Here is an 18,884-nt window from a genome sequence, read left to right on the forward strand (position 1 = left end):
TTCCAGTGGCCCCTGAGTGTACAGAGGATGACTCAAAGAAACTTTCAGAGATGTGAAACCGTTTGCCGTTTGAAAAAGAGAAATACTACCATGTTAAGATGGAAAGCCCAGAAGATGAAACGGAGGAAGCAGAGGTTAAACCATTGGCTGTAAAGAAGGGAGTACATCACAAGTATGACAATAAAGAAGTGAATTTGCAAAAAATGTAAGAGAATGAGTCAGAAGGGGGAGGAGATATGATGGCATCAGAAGAAATTGTAGAGGGCAAAGCACTGGAAAAAGAAACTGAGGTGCGAGGCCAGACAAGCCCACACAAAGGGACTCGATCTGAACTCCTTAGGTCACACACACCAGCTTCCAACTCGCCTTCTGCTGTGCCTCGGTTGGAGGTAACATTGCATAAGCTTCAGAGGGCTCAGCCTCATTACTACAGACTCACCATCACCCCCCGCATCACGGCCCGCCACTAGTAATCGATCTAGCTCTGCCAAACGCATGGATTTATTTCTCAAGCTCCTAACTTCGCAGTTTGTTGCTGTGCAGATCAGCTGACCTTTTAATTGATATGGTGCACACACTTGATAGAAAACTTGTGATTCCCATTCTTCAGTGTCCTCCCCTGCACTGGATGAAGGACTAACACATGACTGCATGCTCTTTTAGAGATCTGAGGCACTCGGTGACCATCCTCGGCTTAGCTTATGAGCATGCGCTGCTTATTTTAGTCAATGTGATTTATTTATTTTAAGAACAGAAGCACACAGTTAACAGTGAACACCTGTAGCATTTGATTTCAGGCATAACAAACGGCTCAGGTAGGGTGCTTTTCATAATGCTGGTCTTCCCCTGCAGGCATTTATTTGTCCCTGTTTTGTGTATTTGTCAAACAGAGTCCCGACATTACCGCAGTGGCTACCAAAGACATGCCCGTGATCCACACTGAGACAAAAACGATCACCTATGAAGCTGCAGAGGTACATGTGACCACAATGTGTGACTGTCGTAGTTATTGGATGGCAGTGATTGAGGAATAGTGTACGAGTTGGTATAAGAAATTTAGCAGTAGCAACAGCAGGATTTGAGGTGAACTGACAATCATGTTTCTTAAACATGCCGAAGATGCAGAGCAGCACTCGTTCACTGAGTACAGTGTTTGCATTTGCCTGGGAGGTCAAATATTAACCCGACTTTTAGCGCCATTTTGCTCCCCACTACCTCCTGTGAGAAATGTTTGTTTTGAAGCTTAAAGCTGGATTGTGTTCAGCTGCTAGTTTCTGACTATCATCTGCTTGGTGAGCAGCCAGCATTTAATGGAGAACAGTTATCAGAAACACAAAAAGAAAAAAGGTAAAGCAACTGCCTGCTGTGACAGCAAACGACCAATGAGAGTGAGTCAAAACACTGAAGTTACTGGAAAGTCTGAGCAGTAAGAAATGAGATAAAAACACATTTTTGAAGCTTTGTAGAGCTGATGGGAACTGCAGCGGTTGGAGTTACTGCAGCTTTAAAGCTCAACTATAAATTTTCATGGATTAGCGATGGATTAAGTCAGCGTTTGTTAAATGGGGTACTCGCATCCCTTAGGCATGCTTTTAAAAACTGCAGGGGGGTAAGTATGTCTACCTCTGCCAAGGATGTTATGTGATTGGTTCAGTTTGTTTGTTTGTTTTTAGCAAAATTACTGGAAAAGTTTTGAAGGGATTTGCATTAAAATTTCACCAGAGGTGGAGCTTAGCACAACTTGGAGTGATTACCTGATGCAGTCAATCTGGATCCAGGAATATTTGGAAGGATTCTGTAACATTGCTAGATGGGGCAACATTTAATTATTTATTTAGTACAAATATTACTGATTACTGGGATACTGTTAAATGTGAAGTGTGTCACTAGTTGCTTTCCTGCCACCAAGAGAGACAAAGATTCTCACACAAGACAAACAGACTCACTGGGCTGAATAAATATGTCAGTGTTGGTACATTACTGGGAAAAATGAGAAGCACTTGATTAAATAATCCGTGCATAATGTGTGGCTCACTTAAAACCACCAAGAGTTATCGTCTGACCTGCAGTTTGTCTCACTGTTTGTCTTCAGCTGCAGACTTGGCTGAAACACACTACCTGCACAGCAACAGACACACACACAGTTATCTACTATATGGTGGGAAAAGTCAACATGTAGCAGCATGTAGCACAATCCAGATAATTTTCTCAGGAGTTAGTTGAGGCTGAAACGTAATTGAAAAAGAACTAAACGTGAATGAGTTTGAGCTTTGAGGTTTCCACTAATCAGTATTTATTGGAATTTAAAGAAGGTAGTACTGCTGCTGTGTTTGGATGGTTTTATGTGCAGTGCTCATATAGAGTGTTTTGTGTATCAACAGGTTGAGACTAACGGTGATGCAGACCCCGGAGTGTTGCTGAGTGCTCAGACGATAACCTCAGAGACCACCAGCACCACGACAACCACACACATCACAAAGGTCAGGGCACATCTGCTGTTGCTTTAGACTCTTCACGCTTGTTGTACATCTGAGCGTCTCTCTGCTTTCTGCAAGTTTGAAACCTGAATCGCCGAATAAGCCGGGAAAGTGTTCTCATCAAGTGATCGCAAGTGTGTGCCTGCCCAAGGGGATGAAAACAGAAACCTGATGGAGGTTTTTCTGCATAAATCCATCCCCTGGTTTTTCTTTTCATGAGTTATTACAGTTTTGTTTTTATCTGTGCTCTTATTATTATTATTATTAGTAGTAGTAGTAGTATTATCATCAGCTGCTTAAGCTACAAAAAAGGCCAAACAAGTTCAGATACCTAGATTAAGATTTTCTTATGACGAGCTGACGGGAATATTGCAGTAATTTTATGTTTTCTGTTGGTCAGACGGTGAAAGGAGGCATATCGGAGACAAGAATCGAGAAAAGGATCGTTATCACCGGAGACGCAGACATCGACCATGACGAGGTCTTTTAGTCCTTTCATACCGTTTCTCTGCTTACCCATATTCATTATTTTTCTCTTTCCGCAAAGCTGATTATTTGATTGTGTGGTAAATTAAAAAGGTCAAGTGCTGAGCGGTAACTTAGTAGCCGTCAGGATATTTAGGACAGGAATGGGCTAACGTGACATTTTAAACAAATTAACTCATCAAGTTGGCTTAACAAGTTCTGGACGTATAAGAAATGTGACTAAAAATGACTTCCCTGTTGGCATACTGACTTACAATCCAACATCCCCGCTCCCTCCCTGCCTTTCTCCGTTCTCTGTCTCCCCCTGGTGATCCCTTTTGGCACTGCACTCCCGTATGTAGGCTCTGGCTCAGGCCATAAAGGAGGCTAAAGAACAGCACCCTGACATGTCAGTGACCAAAGTAGTGGTACATAAAGAGACAGAGATCACGCCAGAGGAGGGGGAGGACTGAACCAGGTAAGACAGCAAGGCCCCAAGTCCCGATCCCGGCGCTGTCCTGTTTAGTCTGGTTTTAATTTGGTTGAACTGGGCTTTGTTTTTCTTGTTTTTTCTTTCAAGCTGGTTTCCTCTCTTAGGCATGCTGCTTTTCCATCAGCACTTCTTCCCACTGGTGCAGATAGCCCTGTTTCTGTGGTACTTACAACTAATGCATCATGCTGCTGTCATTTCATTCCCCTCTGCAGGGAAAAGGACTGCAGATGCATGTGTGCACACAGGCCGGATATTACAGTCTCAATTCGTAATGACAAGGCTTAAAAACATTTACAGTAATGCTGCCGGCAGTCTCATGCAATCTAGTGCAATATGGCTACAACACTTCCCTCTGCTGGAGAGAAACACAATGAACTTTTATTTGAGAGCTACAGTCATGTACTGTGTGTTTAAAGAAGTCTTTACTCCCTTTTTTTAAAGATATTTTGTAAGTTTAAATTGCTGTGCTAATATTACAGTTTTCTAAATAAGAAGTGTATTCTTCTCTAAATGTTTATTAGACACACATGTGGAAAAATGTTTGAAATTATGCCTGCATGTTGTAAAACATTGAGTGAAAACATCTTCCATATATTGTTCTGCCTGCATTGTGGTAGCTCACAAAGAGCACAGGCAGGGATGAGCGATTAAATTCCGGCTGAACCGGCTTCCGCTCCGAGCCTGCGACTGCAGACGCGCCCGTATGGACTGAAATCTGATCTTGAGTGCACACAGATGTGCTTTGGTCTATTTTCAACTCTGCTCTTAAATTTGAAATTATATATGTTAGCTGAAGAAATCCTTGTGTACCCAGTTGTACAGGTCACAAAAAAAAATTACATTTGGAGAAGTTCATTTTTAGGGCTTTTTTGAAACTACTGAATATGCATGTGACATAAAATATCAGATTTAATCTGATTTGCAAGTTGTTCACTAATTGTTCTTTTAAAAACTCTATGAAAAGTTTGTGACACAAAGGCGAAAACTGCAATAATTTTGCAGCAGACAGCAGCCTGCTTTTCATGGAAATGAACACCAGAGCTTGGGGTTCATCCCTGAGATGATTCTAGGGCACACTGTGACACACTTCTGCTTTCAGTTGCACTTCCCTGTTTTTGCACGAAGGGAAAAATAGGTCAGCAGTCCTTATGGCGTTTCAACAAACTCTGCAAATACAGCCATTTGTGTTTCAACTTGTCCACTCTGGGTATTGTGAGGATTTTCTCATGTGTGGAGCTGTTATAAAAGAACCTTGCATTTCACTGCAGCACAGCATGTCATTCTAGTTGCCTTCTCTCAAGCATTTATAGTCTCTGGAAAGTGCTCGCTGTCAAGTTTTACTCTAGTTCACCTTTTGGCAGTGAAACTTGTTCCTTTATCCTCTGACTGAAACGGTCCCAAGGCGCTGCGTTTGGGATGAGCGAGCGTGCATGTGTGTGCTTGTGTGACTCACCAGATGGGAATGCTTGACTTTGTTTCTGCAGCCTTGCCCTCAGTCCTGTGTTTGCGTGTGTGCTGTCTTATCTTAGTGTGCTTGAACAGCTCTGTTAACATGATAATAAATGTTTGTAGTGTTTTGGGTAGTTGTTGTTTCCCTTGGGTGCTAGATACACACAGAGTGGTGGTGCAACCAGAAAAATTGGAAATCACCATTTTCTTCCTTTTTTGTTTTTCATGTTAGGAACACGTCCACAATGAAGTCAAAATTTAACCTTTTTTGTTTTAAATTGTGTGAGATAGTTTCCTGTTTATATGCAATTTAATGTGGGTGTGAAGGATTTGATATCAACAGGTGGTGACTCAAGGCCTAGCTGTATACAAATGTTGGCCAATCGTAGCCGTAGGGGGACCAGTAAGGGCGATAAAGTGTGACACAGTCTGACACTGGAAAAGAAGATGAAGGTGAACAAGTTTGACATTGCAAGCCAAAATCCTGGTTTTCCTTGTCCACATGTAAACAGAGTTTACATGTGGCCTAAAATGATGTTTACATGTGGATGAAAGGCCAAAACACATAGAATAAAGCCATGCTTTCCAAAATTCCCACGTGCATGCAGACAGACCGTTAGCAAATAAATATACAGCCCAGCCTCATGACAGATTGAAAAAGTGAAATGTGACATGGACACAAATCGCCTGTGACGGTCAACACAACCTGGAAACAAATGTCAGTTGGAAGCATGTTTACTTCCCGCGACTGTTATGAGATGCCTCAGACGGGCGTCTTCATCAGGACAATGATGATTTCTTTTTTTCTTTGGTGGTTAAAAAAAACAAATCAGTAGCTGTCAAACTGTGAAGTGCCACAGGTAAAAACAAACAAACATGTTCTTCTTAAGGGAAAATAAACTAGTTTGTTAGTGTTACTATGTGATTTTAATGATTCCTAAATATTCCCTCCCCTTAACCAATAAATCAATGAGTGAAGATATAAGTAATGATAGCACCTAACTTTTTAAAATAACTTAAAAAGGCAATGTTATAAGGCCTACTAAGCTATTAGTGATGCGGTTGTTGTTTTTAACTTATTTACCAGCTGTCACTAAAAAATACCTCAACTTTTCTAAAGTCTCCCAACCTAATAAAGTATAAATAACATTAAACATTACCAATAGGTGTAAATAGTTCAAATATTTACCACTTGTGACTGCTATGCAGATGTTTATGATTATTTGGTATTTGGACTTTGCATTCTTATTGCATTAGCATTTGTTGCATTTATGACATTTTAGAGCCATAATAACTGAAGTTGTTTAGTTATTGTTTACTTATTTCAAGTACCAACAAAGTGGAGCTGGCGTTAAGTGGAGGCAGTTTTAAATACAGTAAATAAAATAATAATTCTTAGTTGGGGGGACTAATGATAAATCATTTGTGTGTGTATACATCCGTGCTATACATCTGTGCTAGCTACTGTAATTAAAGTTCAGGGAAATTGGGTCTAAAGTGAAGTTGTTGGGTTTTTTTTCTAAAAGCTACAAGCAGCTGCTGGTTGGGTAAAAGAGCCACATGTTTGAGACCCCTGGTCTAAACACGTGTAGGAGTTGTTGAATCAGTTGTCAGGATGGTACTTTTGTGGATTTCCTGTTGCCCGACTAGCCTGTGTGTATCTGTCTTGTATATTTGCATTTTTCTAACTTCTCTCTGAGCGTCTGTTTAACTTAACTGCCTTAAGCTGAAGTGAGGCTCATTTTCACTCTTTGGCAGAATGAACAGTGGCAGTAAATGTTCAGCTTACAGGATTCACTGACTTTTATTTCCTCTCCTCTTACAGGAATAACTCTGAGGGCTTTTTTTTTTTTTTTTTTTTAAACCTCTGCACCCTCCCAGAATCCAGCATCCAGAACTCCACATATAATGTCGGGACTCTCAGAAGACTAGAAAGGCCTCCTACTCTCCAAGTGCTGCAGCTCCGCCGCTAGTCACAGCCATCATCTGCAAAACAACTAAATGCATTTTGCATGAGAAGGAAGCAACGTCGCATTATCAAACAAGATTATACAGAAAACCATGTGATTCTCTAAGTGGTTCCTCAATCCATCTGCACGCCAAATCCCTGTGTGCAGCAAGCAAAACCTTTTGCTTTCACTGCCTTATATGACTTTGATGCATTTTTATGATTATTGAGAATAATTATTGTAGCAACGTTTTATTTATGAAATAAAGCCATCACTCCGGAAACTTAAAATCGCTGTAGGCTGTATATGTTAGAGAGCGTACACTATTTAACCTCGCAGTAGAAGTGCCAACGTTATTTACAAGCAAGCATCGCCTCATTCCTTCAAACAGCTCCATGGTTATCCAGCAGGTATGTCACTACAGAAATCACTACAGCTACGTACTGTACATATCAAAGCTTTCCTAGGAAAATAGCAAATTATCTTTCACAGTTGATTTTTTTTTTGTCATGTCTACTTGAATAGCATTTTCCTTTATATCAGTGTTTCATCATTTCTCATTGATTGATTCCCCCACTTCAAGGTTTTTAGAGACTATGTCCTGGCAAAAAAGTCAAGGAATCAAAGGTTTCTGGGCATGAAATGGATTTTATTTGCCTGTGGAGGGTTTGTTTTTTCTCCAGGGTAGATGATCAGCTGCAGCACAAGTCCCAGGTTTGTGTGACTGTGAGGCAAAGGGTTCAGACTGGCGAGCTCTCCCCTGATTTACATTCAAAGCCAAGAGAGATCTATAATCCCCCTCCACTTTCGCCCACCCTGAACACATCAGCTGTGTTGCCCCCCTCTTATCCATTCTAATGTATCCAAAAAAATGAGTATTATTGATGTACAGCTGTGTTTTCCTCAAAAAGGTGCAACAAAAGTGGCAAGTGCATTTGTTTTGTTTTGTTTTTTTAATTTGCTGGTCTCTTCTAAAATAATAAAAACCACCACAGTACTGAAACCTGTGTCAGCACTCATTTATGCCTCTTTAAGTATCAGTTTTTGTCATCTCCAAATATAGTTAAAATAGTGGAAATATGATTGAATAGTTATGCTAATTTTAAATTATGCGTAACTTTGATTTTAATTTGATATTAAATTGTTAAATCTTAAAGTTTCACTTTATGGAAATATGCTAAAATCAATTAGGCTGAGCACACGGCAGAAACGGATCGATCTTTAAGCGGTAAAATCAAACTCAAGCAGGGTGAAATTATCTAAAAATGACATAATTAAAGTTAAATTAATGTTTAAATATGATGATGGGAGGCGGTTGAGGCTGTAAGCTGCAGCCCATCTATTATTTATGAAACCAAATGCTCCAAACCCTTAATTGACCTGTTAAAAGGAGAGCCCGCGGGCTAATTAAGACAGGCGTTGTGCAGTCAGAGGTAATTACTGTGAATACGCGGAAGCCCCGCCCCTCTGCGTACGTGCGGTTATTTCCCAAGATTTATAGAGAGTAAGAGCGCTCACTCCGTCTCTTATTGTGTGAGTAAATGTGCATTTGTTACTAATGTGCACCTCAGAGCCGCATGAATGTCACCACAGTGGTTACAAAGAATATTAATTACACACAGGATTAGAAATTTATAAAAAGTGAAAGTATTTCCAGGTGGAAGGAAACTTTTGAAACTCTTAAAAATCTACAATAGAAATTTTTTTTGTTTGTTTGGGGGTTTTTTGTTTGTTTTTTAAAGAATTGTCACACGTGTAGTAACAGTAGAAAACGTGGCACAATGGTGCATTATGTAATTGTTTTAGCATTCTAGCCCACTTGAGACCACACTGGGCTGTAGCCCATGAACAAACACTCCTGCTGAACAATATTGGAGTAAACACCCGTGGCTGCTCCATCTTCAGCATCATTTGTCCAGTATATCTACCATCCCGCCTGTCCAAACCATCTCAGCCTGTCCTCTCTAAACCACTCTGCCTCACGTATTCATTTCTAATCTTGTGAACGCTACTCTTAAATTTCAGCATCTTAATTTCAGCCACCGAAAAACAGAGAATTTTACGTGTGGGGTGGGGGGCAAAGGAGGGGCACATACCTCTTCAGCAAGTATGTGAAAATCCCTACATCCCCCCCCAAAAAAAGTTCCCCAAAATAAATACAGAAAAAGAACTTAAGTTACTGTACTGGGGTGATGAACAAAAGTTATGGTGGGCAGCTGGGGGCTGTTGCTTCCCCGTGCCCCCCTGTAGGTCTCCCCCTGCTAAAAGCTTATCAAAAAGAAAAGCTTCGAGCCCAGATGATACTTTGTGTCTGTAGGTAGGTTTTCGGACATCCAGGTTATGTCTAAGACTTGGACTGAAAGCGAGTGGACTTCTTTATGTTTCTTGAAGACATTTCACCTTTCATCCAACAGACTTCTTCAATTCTAAAACCAAATGGTGGAGAGTCCCGGGTATTTAAATCCTAGTGGGAATTGTCCCTTAAGAGGGTGTCACGTGTCTCATTGAGTGTCACTGTGTATCTGCATTTCTTGGGAATTTTGTTCAGTTAATATGAATAAATAAATACTTTTTGTAATCAAATGTTGTTAATTTTGACTTCGAGACGTGAACAGACGGGCTATCTGACGGGTGTTTGCTTGTATTATATTTAAAAACCACCAATATATTCAGCACGTCGTCTGATTTCCGGCAGAGTGAGTCACTACCGCGTGCATAGACGATCTCGGTGGCGCGCTTCGCTCCGGTGCTGTAGGTGGCAGCAGAACAATGCAGCATTTCCTGTGGAGCCGCACAGTCACAACAAGAGGAGGAAGAGGAAAAACGACAGCTCTGGATCGTCGTCGACTGCCTTGCGTGACAACACAGGGAATCGCGTTCAGGCTTCGGGTAATAACATTTTTTATTTTCTCTTTGTCTGCTCGGGCGGCGCGGAACAGCGCGCGGCGGGTTTTTGGAGGTTTGTCGGTCTGTTCGCTGCCGTCTCCTCCGCTGTTTGTGAACTCAGTTAAAGGCACCAGAAACATGCCAATGGAGGCTTGCTGACCAAAATGGCTGGGCGCAGTGAAATGTGAAATATTCTTGCTAAGGTTATCCTTCCTGCACGCGACGCGACTGTCACGCGAACTCGGCGGTAAAACGCGCTTTTTAAGTGGAGAATAGTGCGCGTGTTTGTTTCTGCTGCCGTTACTTTTCTGTTTTTGCTTCTTATTATTAGCGCTACTGCGGCTCTGGGCCCTGCCGTATTTTTTCTTCGGGGTTTCTGCATCGGTTGTTTGGCCACTTGTTTGCTCTCTTGTCTGTCGGGCGCTTATTTATGAACAGGTTCACCTTCGGTTGCAAGTTTCTCCGATACTTTGTTTGTTAGGCGCGCTGCATACGCTACCTGTATATATTTTCCAAAGTGGCATGCAAATAGAGCTCCACCCCTCAGCTGTGCAGGGTGCATGCATGCCCTCGTTCTTTGGTGGGAATCAAAATATTTGACAAGTTTGCTGATTTTTGTTTTTTTTTCCCTGCCCCCCTCTGCAGGTTGCTCCAGTTTGTCCTGCAACATGTCTGATTTACTAAGATATATCGACTATGACCACAAAGCCACCTTTCTGAAGATGCTCAACCAGCAGAGGTTGGAAGGTGAGCACTGTGATGTGGTGGTCGTGGTGGAAAACATAGAGTTCAGGGCTCACCGCTGTGTCTTGGCCGCCTGCAGCAACTATTTCAAAAAGCTCTTTAAGAAACAGAGCGACGAGGACAACTCCATCGTGGAGTTGGACTTCATCCGTTCGGATATCTTCGAGGAGGTGCTTAATTACATGTACACAGCCAGGCTGGCTGTGAGGAAGAAGGACATCAATATGATGATGTCGTCTGGTCAGATCCTGGGCATCAACTTCCTGGATAACTTGTGCACCCAGAAACGGGAGCTGACCAACATGAAAACGCGGGAAAACCAGGCTCCGGGTGACCATGGGATGAGAGCTCAGGATGCCATCCTGAAGGAGCTGGCTATGGAGGAGGTGAGGAAGAACAGCTTCTATGATCAGGGGATGGATAGCATGGGGCCTGGTGGCTCACACGTGTCTCAGCCGCACAACTATAACACCAACATGGGCAAAGAGCCGCACAGCCACACCTGGGGCTCATCGACCTCCAGCGACATGAAGCTGGAGTACCTGCTGTATGGCCACCGCGACCACGGCTCCTGCCAGAGCACGGGAGCAAAGCCCATGGACCACAACGCCAAAAAGGAGAGGCTGCTTACCGCCAACCGCCCCTACGGCTGTGAGCACTGCCCCAAAGCCTTCACCACTGCCGCCCACCTCAAGGAGCATCTGAAGATCCACTCCGGTTTCAAGCCACACCGCTGCGTGGTGTGCGGCAAGGCCTTCATCAGGGGGCCCGACCTGAAGAGGCACGAAAGGGTCCACAGCAACGAGAGGCCCTTCGCGTGCCAAATGTGCGAAAAGGCATTCAAGCACAAGTCCCACCTGAAAGACCATGAACGGCAGCACCGGGGCGAGCGGCCCTTCAACTGCGGCTCCTGCGACAAAGCCTTCATCAAAGCGTCGGATCTGAAGCGCCACTGGAACACCATGCACAGCGCCAACCCCCGCAGACAGATGTCGCTGTCTCCCGCCGCCTCCCAGCAAGGCCAGGGAGACGCCACCGACCAGAGAGACTGGAAAATGGAGACCGGGCTACACTCGCATAACTCTGGGGACTGTTGAGCCTGCAAGCACACGTGCATACACACACACACACACATACTGACACGCAGACACACTTACATACAAATAAATATGTATACAGACTGACACAACCACAAACCTGTGACAGGCTGCGTGGCCTGACATCACATGAACAGCAATCGGAGTGAGTAACAAGAGATCATAGCATGTTAATAAGACTGTGGGGCTGTATTATTATTCTAAAGAGTTATGTCAAAGCGATGTTTCCTTTCCACCTGTAAAATCATGTAAATGTTTAGTTCACACTCTACATATATTTTTCACAAAGCATTGTTGCTATGTAGACTGAGGGTTCTCATAACATTATTCTCTTTTACTTTAATGGGATATGTAACATTTAAATGTTTGTTTAACCTTTACTGGATTTTATGGAGATGAAACGAGAGAGTGTAATAGAGAAAGGGGGAGGGCGGGGAGATATTTCTGCATAACATTTGTTGCATTGAGTATATTCACGTGGATGTTTTTAATGGCTGTGTTTAGTTGTATTGATTGATATTACACTGTAAGAGTAAGAGTCACCATTTTGCATTCAGCGCAGATGATACCAAAGTCTTGGGACTCTTGATGGATCGCCTTTATTGAGGTTGTCCTGCCCAAGCAACCGGCCAACTAGATTTACTGTTATACAGTATAACTGTCATCCAGCTATCAACAGTTAATGATAGATGTCTGTATATACTGTAGCTTAGTTTGTTGCACAATTAGAGTACACAATAATGAATTATGCACATATAACATTGTCCTACTCCAACACTTTGACAATAAACACCATTTGCTGTGTTTTATTGCTTTGTCAAAGGGGTTTTTTGGAAGGTAGAAGCGAGCTGAGCACGCTCCGTGGGATATGTGTCATGCAGAATAACTTTTCCTGTCATATCAAACCATGAAGGTAACGGTGCCACACCCAGATCAGCCGCGGGACACAGATCTGATCTTCTTTTTCTTTAAAGTTGAGCAACATGCAATGATTGAGTTTGGTCTGCTAAATGGCTACATGAAGCAAAGAGCTGCCTGAAACAGCAGCAGGCGTGTCCACTCGTCACAGCAGAGAAAGCACAAGTGGCTCCGATCCATTAAGTTTCCCAGTAAGCCTTGATGGCAAACCAGCAAAGAGGCGGGAGCTCCTCAAAGTTGGACCGCAGCCATCGTTAATCCACTTGTGCCTGCCCTCCTGTTAAGCCAAAATGATCTTGGGGAAGCTTTTTGTTTTTGGTACTTTTTAAGTGTTTTTCAATAATTTAGTTGTTCAAAAATGTTTCTCTAAAATAGACAACAGACTCACTAAGAGTGGGGAAAAAAAACACAACATGTAGCAGGTTGTTTAAGCTTAAACTTCCTTTCTCCTGCACATGTAGCAGCACCTCGGGGTTTGGTTTGTAAGCCTGGCCCATGCAAACAATCACATCTGTTTCCCTGCTCCCACCCGCTTTAACCAGCGCTCAAGTCCGCTGAGCCCTTTGTGTGTTTGTCCAGCTTGTTTCAGCTTTCTTGCATCTCTATACTTTAACACATGCGACGAACCTCGCACTGACCCGAGCATCATGTGAGCGAAAAGCCAATTTGCACACGGCATGAAGCCAGCGAGCGCACCCAACATGGCTGTCCTTTAATCTTGAAGGGGAAAAAAAATACAAACATAAGTGCAGCTCTCTCATACTCTGCATGCAACACTAGATGGTGCCCTGTTCATAGTAATTGACCTGTTGCTGCCCAGCTTGACCTGCTCTCTCTTTGACTGTCCGGAGCTAAAGATATAGGTATCAGTATAAAAGTTACTCGGTTTCTAATGGATGCTGAGCTCACGGGTAGGGAGGAGGGGGGGGGAAGAGCACATATGGTTCCTGTGTGTTGAAAATGTATGCGTTCTCACACCTCAGTGTTTTCCATATATTTACATACATCTGACTCCAGTGGTTGGAGCGAGGCCAGTTGCAGCATCGGGGCCTTACAGTCTCCTTTCTGTTTGCAGTGACGGGCAGATGGAGAAGCTCTGTTCTCATTTATGACAGTTTGACCACACAGTTTAAGGAAGGGGAGAACATCATCAGCGCTGATCCTGTTTGATGCCTGCATCTCACATTGATCTATTTTAAACTGTCAACAGGTTTGATCGCCTGTAGTTTGGGGTGAAGCCGTTTTTGTGGGAAAACTGACGTCAGTGTCTAATGGAAAAGGCGAGCCTTGCCTCACTGATGTCAGTAGATGCCCGAGATCTGTTTTCTGCATTTCCTGGCCCTGCTGGACTGTACTGTGTGTGTGTGTGTGTGTGTGTGTGTGTGTGTATGTGGGGTTGTGGGAGTGTGCATTAAAGCCAGTGAACGATGCAGGATATGGGTTTGTATCACATTGTTAGGCTGAATGAGGCTGGGTGTGTGCGTCTTTGTGTCGTGACTGCCTGCACGTCAGTATCTGTGAAGGAGGTTGAAATGTAATGTGTATGTGAATTGGTGTGTGTGTGTGTGCACGCCTAGGGATTGGTGTGATGAGAGCTTTTTGTGTGCTTTTTAAAGTATTTATATGTGCGTGCACGCACGTACACGTGTGCATGCATGTGTGATGACTGAGCAAGGAGGGGCTGGTGGATGGCGTGCATCCGTGTGTGTGTGTCCGCTTGCATTGAGTGTTTTTGTGCGCTACATGCATCTATAATGAGCTCTCTGTGTGCAAACACACATTCTTGTGTGAGTGACAGGCAACGAGTAAATGTGTATTCATGCATGCGTGCGCACCCATTCGTGCCTGTATTAGGATTATGCGTTTGTGTGTCAGTGCTTATATGTTCTTCTGTATGCATGAGCTTGCCTGCGCGTGCGTACGTGCAGAAGCACACATCAACACTATTTAGGGAATTCTTGCTTCAGCAGTATGAATTCCATAATGCTCTGCGTCACATGAATGAATATATGTATTTGAATGTGGCATACATTAGTAGTGTGGGGGGCTGTGCATTCAGATTCATGTCTGCAGAAGTTTATGCGGCTTTCTCTACGTGCATACTCTCTTCAGCTTTGGTTTATGTGTGTGTGTGTGTGTGGGCGCGAGTGCATGTGTACAACAGTGTGTGTTGGCATGTATGTGTATATGTGTACAATGAACACCCGGTTTCCATTACCCAGGCCGGCGTGGTTCCCTCAGCCAGACCGCAAACCTCCTGTCTCCACTGTGGCTCCACCCAGCGCTGCCACAGGCTTCCCAGAAAAGAACAGTGTCTAATTAAAAAACTTTAATTACATTCATCTCATCTCTCTCGCACTCACATACACACACGCTTGGGGAGAATAAAATAACTGTATATAAACAATTCCTTGTGATAGATGAGAATGAAAGGCCAAGCCAGCAGGTTTTTTTTGTTTTGTTTTGGGTGTTTTTGTTTTATTTCCTCCCAGGCGGAGAACGGCTTTTAATCAGAGTTGCTGACATTCACGAGCCATATAGTCTCCTACGATGTTGTCCTCCACTTGAGCACCATCTGGAATTTCTTCAGCTCTAAAAGGACTTTTTTTTTTATCGTGCTGTGTGTCGCTCTCTGTCCTCTGCTGTCTTTTCACGAGTAGTTTTATGCTCCCGATATGATCTCTGAGGCATCTTAAATGTTGAAGAAGAAAAGTATAAATCACTGAACAACTGTGCATCTCCAATTTATGTACTGTATAAACACACTCGGGCTATTAAACTGATTTGTGGGATAGCACTTAGAGTGACACGACTGTAAAATAACGCTCGATTAACGGCTCGTCTTCAGAGTGAATGTCACATTAATGCAAGGAGGATCTCTGAGGAATTTTCCTGGGGCGGTTCACTCATCACCTTGAACGCATGGGCCTCCTTATCTGACCTGCTTCCCCTCCCGTTCCCATCAGACTGCATAGATGTAGGTTTATTAACTGTGACCCTGTGTGTCCACAGACAATGTATGTCTTTGTTGATCAGGATGGCGAGAGTCGGACCAGTTGAGGTAGGTTATCGGGCCATCTTCAGAGGACTGAGAGAGTCTGCTGGATTGCGGCAATCTGCCTGCGGGACTCATTGTTCAGGCCCAGACCAGATGTTCCAGCTGAGAGATTACCATCATATCACTCCTCAGTGGGGAGTCCAGCCGCACTCTCTACGTCTTACGTCACTGTCTCCCCTTCCTCTCTCATCCCTTATCTTTTCCACCTGCTCTGTTTTCTCTACATCCACAACATTTGCTCCCTTCTTACTTATCTCCGTCCTACTCTTTCCCTTCTTTTCTCCTGTTTCTGCTCCTCCCTTACTCCCTGCTTCCATAGTGTATCCTCTCCTTCCTTATTTCCTCATCTCCCCTTCCTTACATCCTCCTTTTCTTTATTCTTCACTTCTTCTTCCTCCTCCTCTTTCAACTCCTGATGCACCTGTTTTCCCTCCATCCTTTTCTTTTAATCATTTTTCTTTCCTCCTTACCTTCATTTTACTCTCCCGTCTTCCTCAGCGATAACAACCGAGGGACTCACTTTGGTCAAACACAGTTCATGCTGTTCTCTTCTTCCCCTCCTTCCACCTCTTGTTATCAGTCTCCGCCATGAAGTCTCGCTTTAATGAAATTCCCCTGTTGATCACTCTGACGGATCTGAAGGCAGTGTTTGTTGGGAGACCACATCTGGGGAGTAGCTGAGAGCATGAAAAGGAAAAGCAACTGTAATCTGGTTCTAAAAAATGTTATCCGGAGTCTGTCCTAATGTGGAATCATTTAGGAGAAGATTTGATTAAAGTAACTTGTAGATTTGGTTAAATGTAACACATTTGATCAAAGAATCCACGAGTTTTAACAATTACCAAACCGGAAATGCAGTTTTCCCTGGTCAATCCAAAAATGTGTACAGTAAATCCTCTGCTGTGGGAAAAGCTCCAGTTTTGGCTTTGGGAGTTTTAAGATTAGGCTTAACACTTATCTTTGTGTTAAAGCTTACAGTTAGAGCTGATCCGTCGTCCACTCTGTGCATTTATGCCACTGCTGAAACGTGTGTCTGACCTCACTGTGTTGGTGTGGTTAGAGTGGTGGAAAGCGTGTAGAGCAAGTCAATAAAAGATTAGGTGGTGGTGGATGAAGGCATAAAATTCAGGACTTTCACCCACCAGACTGGGGTTTGTGTTACACATGAACCTGGATTTACTGGACTTAATGTTTTCATTAAAAACACAGTTGAGGTTTAAGCACTAATAAAAACTTTGTTAGGGTAAGGCACCAAAACTACTTGCTCATCTTTAGGTTAAGGACATTTACATTAAAATAAACCCTTTTTGTTATATTGACCCTGTATTTATATATATATATATATATATATAAAAAAAAAAACACTACTGACTGGTCTTTTTTGACAGCAGGCCCTAAATAAAGTTTTGCCCATGTGCATCCTACCCCCTCATTTCAAGCTGTTAAGCTATGACATCACAAAGCGTGATTGGTGCTTGCCCAACAATGATCATGACGTCGTAAGAACAAAACCCACATGGCGATATCAGATTATTCACTACCCCATGTTATAAGCTCTTGAGAATTTTTCTGTTTGCAGATGGCCGCCCTCTCTCAGCCTGGTCTTGTCTGAGGTTTTTTCTTCCCCACAAAGTGCTTGCTCACAGGGCACACTTGGGTTCCTAACTACAATGGTGTAATGCCATTATATGATATGTATATAATAGATTTATATGCACGACATGATGAATTATACGAATTGCATTTCACTTAAAGAATTGTCGAAAGAGTCTGATCCTTTTCCAATTCAGCTATCCAGACATCAAGGTAAAGACAGCCTACTTTGTCTTCAGCGTTCACCTCCCAGATTATGGCTTCACCACAAGTGGCACTGTGGCTTCTTCCCGAGAAGAAAAGGTCACCAATCTCTAAAGGGGAGGTCACCTTGTATATTACTTCAGGCTGTGAAGTCGGTACGGATCGTCTCTATTTGGGATTCAGCAGCATGTCTTGCTGTTTTCAAGAGCTGTGTCAGCCTAGACAGCCTCAACAATATTATTATAAAGACCTGTCAAAACAGGGAAGGAGGTGAAAGAAACATTTCATTCAATGACTCCACTGAGAGCAGCAGCTATGGGAAAACAGCAGCACATGTCAATTGGATTGAAGTCTGGATCCTTAATGTTTTTTTCCTCACCAGATGTTAAAATACCAATTATAAGTTGTTTCCTGAGCTGCTGTTAAAGGGTATTGCTTTGATCTTGTTCCACTTGGACTCTTCGTCCTGTCTGTGTCCGAGTGTGGAGGGCAGCATTGATGTAGGTCTGCATAAAAAGTGGGCCCTTTCTTCAGCCAGACACCAGCACTGCAAGAGCTTCACTTCTGGGAAATTTCATATAAAAACATGTTTTACAGATAGATTTTTAATCTGCAGTTTGACGTAAGATAAGATAAGAACCATGTTATTAACAAGTTTTCAGCAGTGTTGTCAGTGTTGGAGTAGGGAGGATGAAGGATCTTTGATATTTCTTGAGCAGACTTCCATGCTTTACATAATGTCACATAATCTGTGAATTCCTTTAGTTACCATCTGCTCAACTGCACAGGTGCAAAAACTGAACAAACATGATCCCCATTTTGCTCGGAGCAAAGGTAAGTAAACACACCAGTTTACAGAAAACTCAAGTCATTTTCATCGGTTTTACTTTTCTTTATACTTTTCTGAAACCAATGTAAGAAGTACATACAGTAAATGCATAGATGTAGACATAAAAAGAATACGTAGACAGTTTTTGTTGTAAAAATAAGAAATTAGCATGCATTTGCCACTTCGTGCTACCACTGACCACTTCAGCAATGTTCAGTAATTCCAGTATTTATTCGTTATTAAGAATCAACAGCTCAATGAAATACTTGTTCATTAGCTGCTAATGAATCAATATTATTATGTATAAGTAATTATGACTGTGTGTGATTCTGCAGGGGGACACCTGAGATTAGGTGTCCAGTGGGTGTGGAGTGTGAATAAAACAAAGAAACCAGTCACCATAATTTAGCTTTATGAGCTCCAGTAGATTTTTCTTTATGTGATCAGCTGACCTGCTCTGCTGCTCTGATATATGCACTGCTCTCTGTGTTCAACAAGATATAAGCAAATGTTTCACAAATTGCAGATTACGGATGATTTCCAAACCCCCAGACACTAATAAAGTAGTAAAAAATGAATCCAATCAGCATCATTCACTTAAACATGAATTGATTTCTGCTACCCTTGATTTAGCGTAACACTTACCATGAACACTAGCCTGCTCTGCACCAGTCCAGCACAGTGCATTACTGTAACCTTGACCACAGTTCTCACTAAATTGT

General features: G+C 42.8%; 2 protein-coding genes across 21 annotated transcripts in view; both read left to right on the plus strand.

The window, feature by feature from the left end:
- The window catches only part of epb41l3b (erythrocyte membrane protein band 4.1-like 3b), a 54,696-nt gene extending 46,860 nt beyond the window's left edge, over positions 1-7,836 (plus strand). For 18 of the 19 annotated variants that reach the window (XM_084911228.1, XM_084911227.1, XM_084911233.1 and 15 more), the window contains 5 exons: positions 891-974; positions 2,382-2,480; positions 2,878-2,958; positions 3,305-3,420; positions 6,710-7,836. In XM_084911228.1, the coding sequence (XP_084767354.1) occupies positions 891-974; positions 2,382-2,480; positions 2,878-2,958; positions 3,305-3,415 (375 nt within the window). In that variant the 3' untranslated portion in view covers positions 3,416-3,420; positions 6,710-7,836. The remainder of the gene's footprint in view (positions 1-890; positions 975-2,381; positions 2,481-2,877; positions 2,959-3,304; positions 3,421-6,709) is intronic. The other variant, XM_084911231.1, reaches the window with a different exon arrangement.
- Positions 7,837-9,589: 1,753 nt separating this feature from the next.
- Positions 9,590-12,369, plus strand: LOC146367935 (zinc finger and BTB domain-containing protein 14-like). 2 transcript variants are annotated; one of them, XM_084913291.1, is made up of 2 exons: positions 9,590-9,792; positions 10,365-12,369. In XM_084913291.1, exons 1-2 carry the CDS (start codon positions 9,603-9,605, stop codon positions 11,558-11,560), a joined length of 1,386 nt encoding a protein of 461 aa, XP_084769417.1. In that variant the 5' UTR covers positions 9,590-9,602; the 3' UTR covers positions 11,561-12,369. The 2 variants fall into 2 exon arrangements, with proteins under 2 accessions (XP_084769417.1, XP_084769416.1); XM_084913290.1 differs by having other exon boundaries at positions 9,599-9,722.
- Positions 12,370-18,884: the final 6,515 nt, after the last annotated feature.

This window comes from Perissodus microlepis, chromosome 18, assembly GCF_051167445.1.
Source record: "Perissodus microlepis isolate ML-2025 ecotype Zambia chromosome 18, ASM5116744v1, whole genome shotgun sequence".
Classification (NCBI taxonomy): domain Eukaryota; kingdom Metazoa; phylum Chordata; class Actinopteri; order Cichliformes; family Cichlidae; genus Perissodus; species Perissodus microlepis.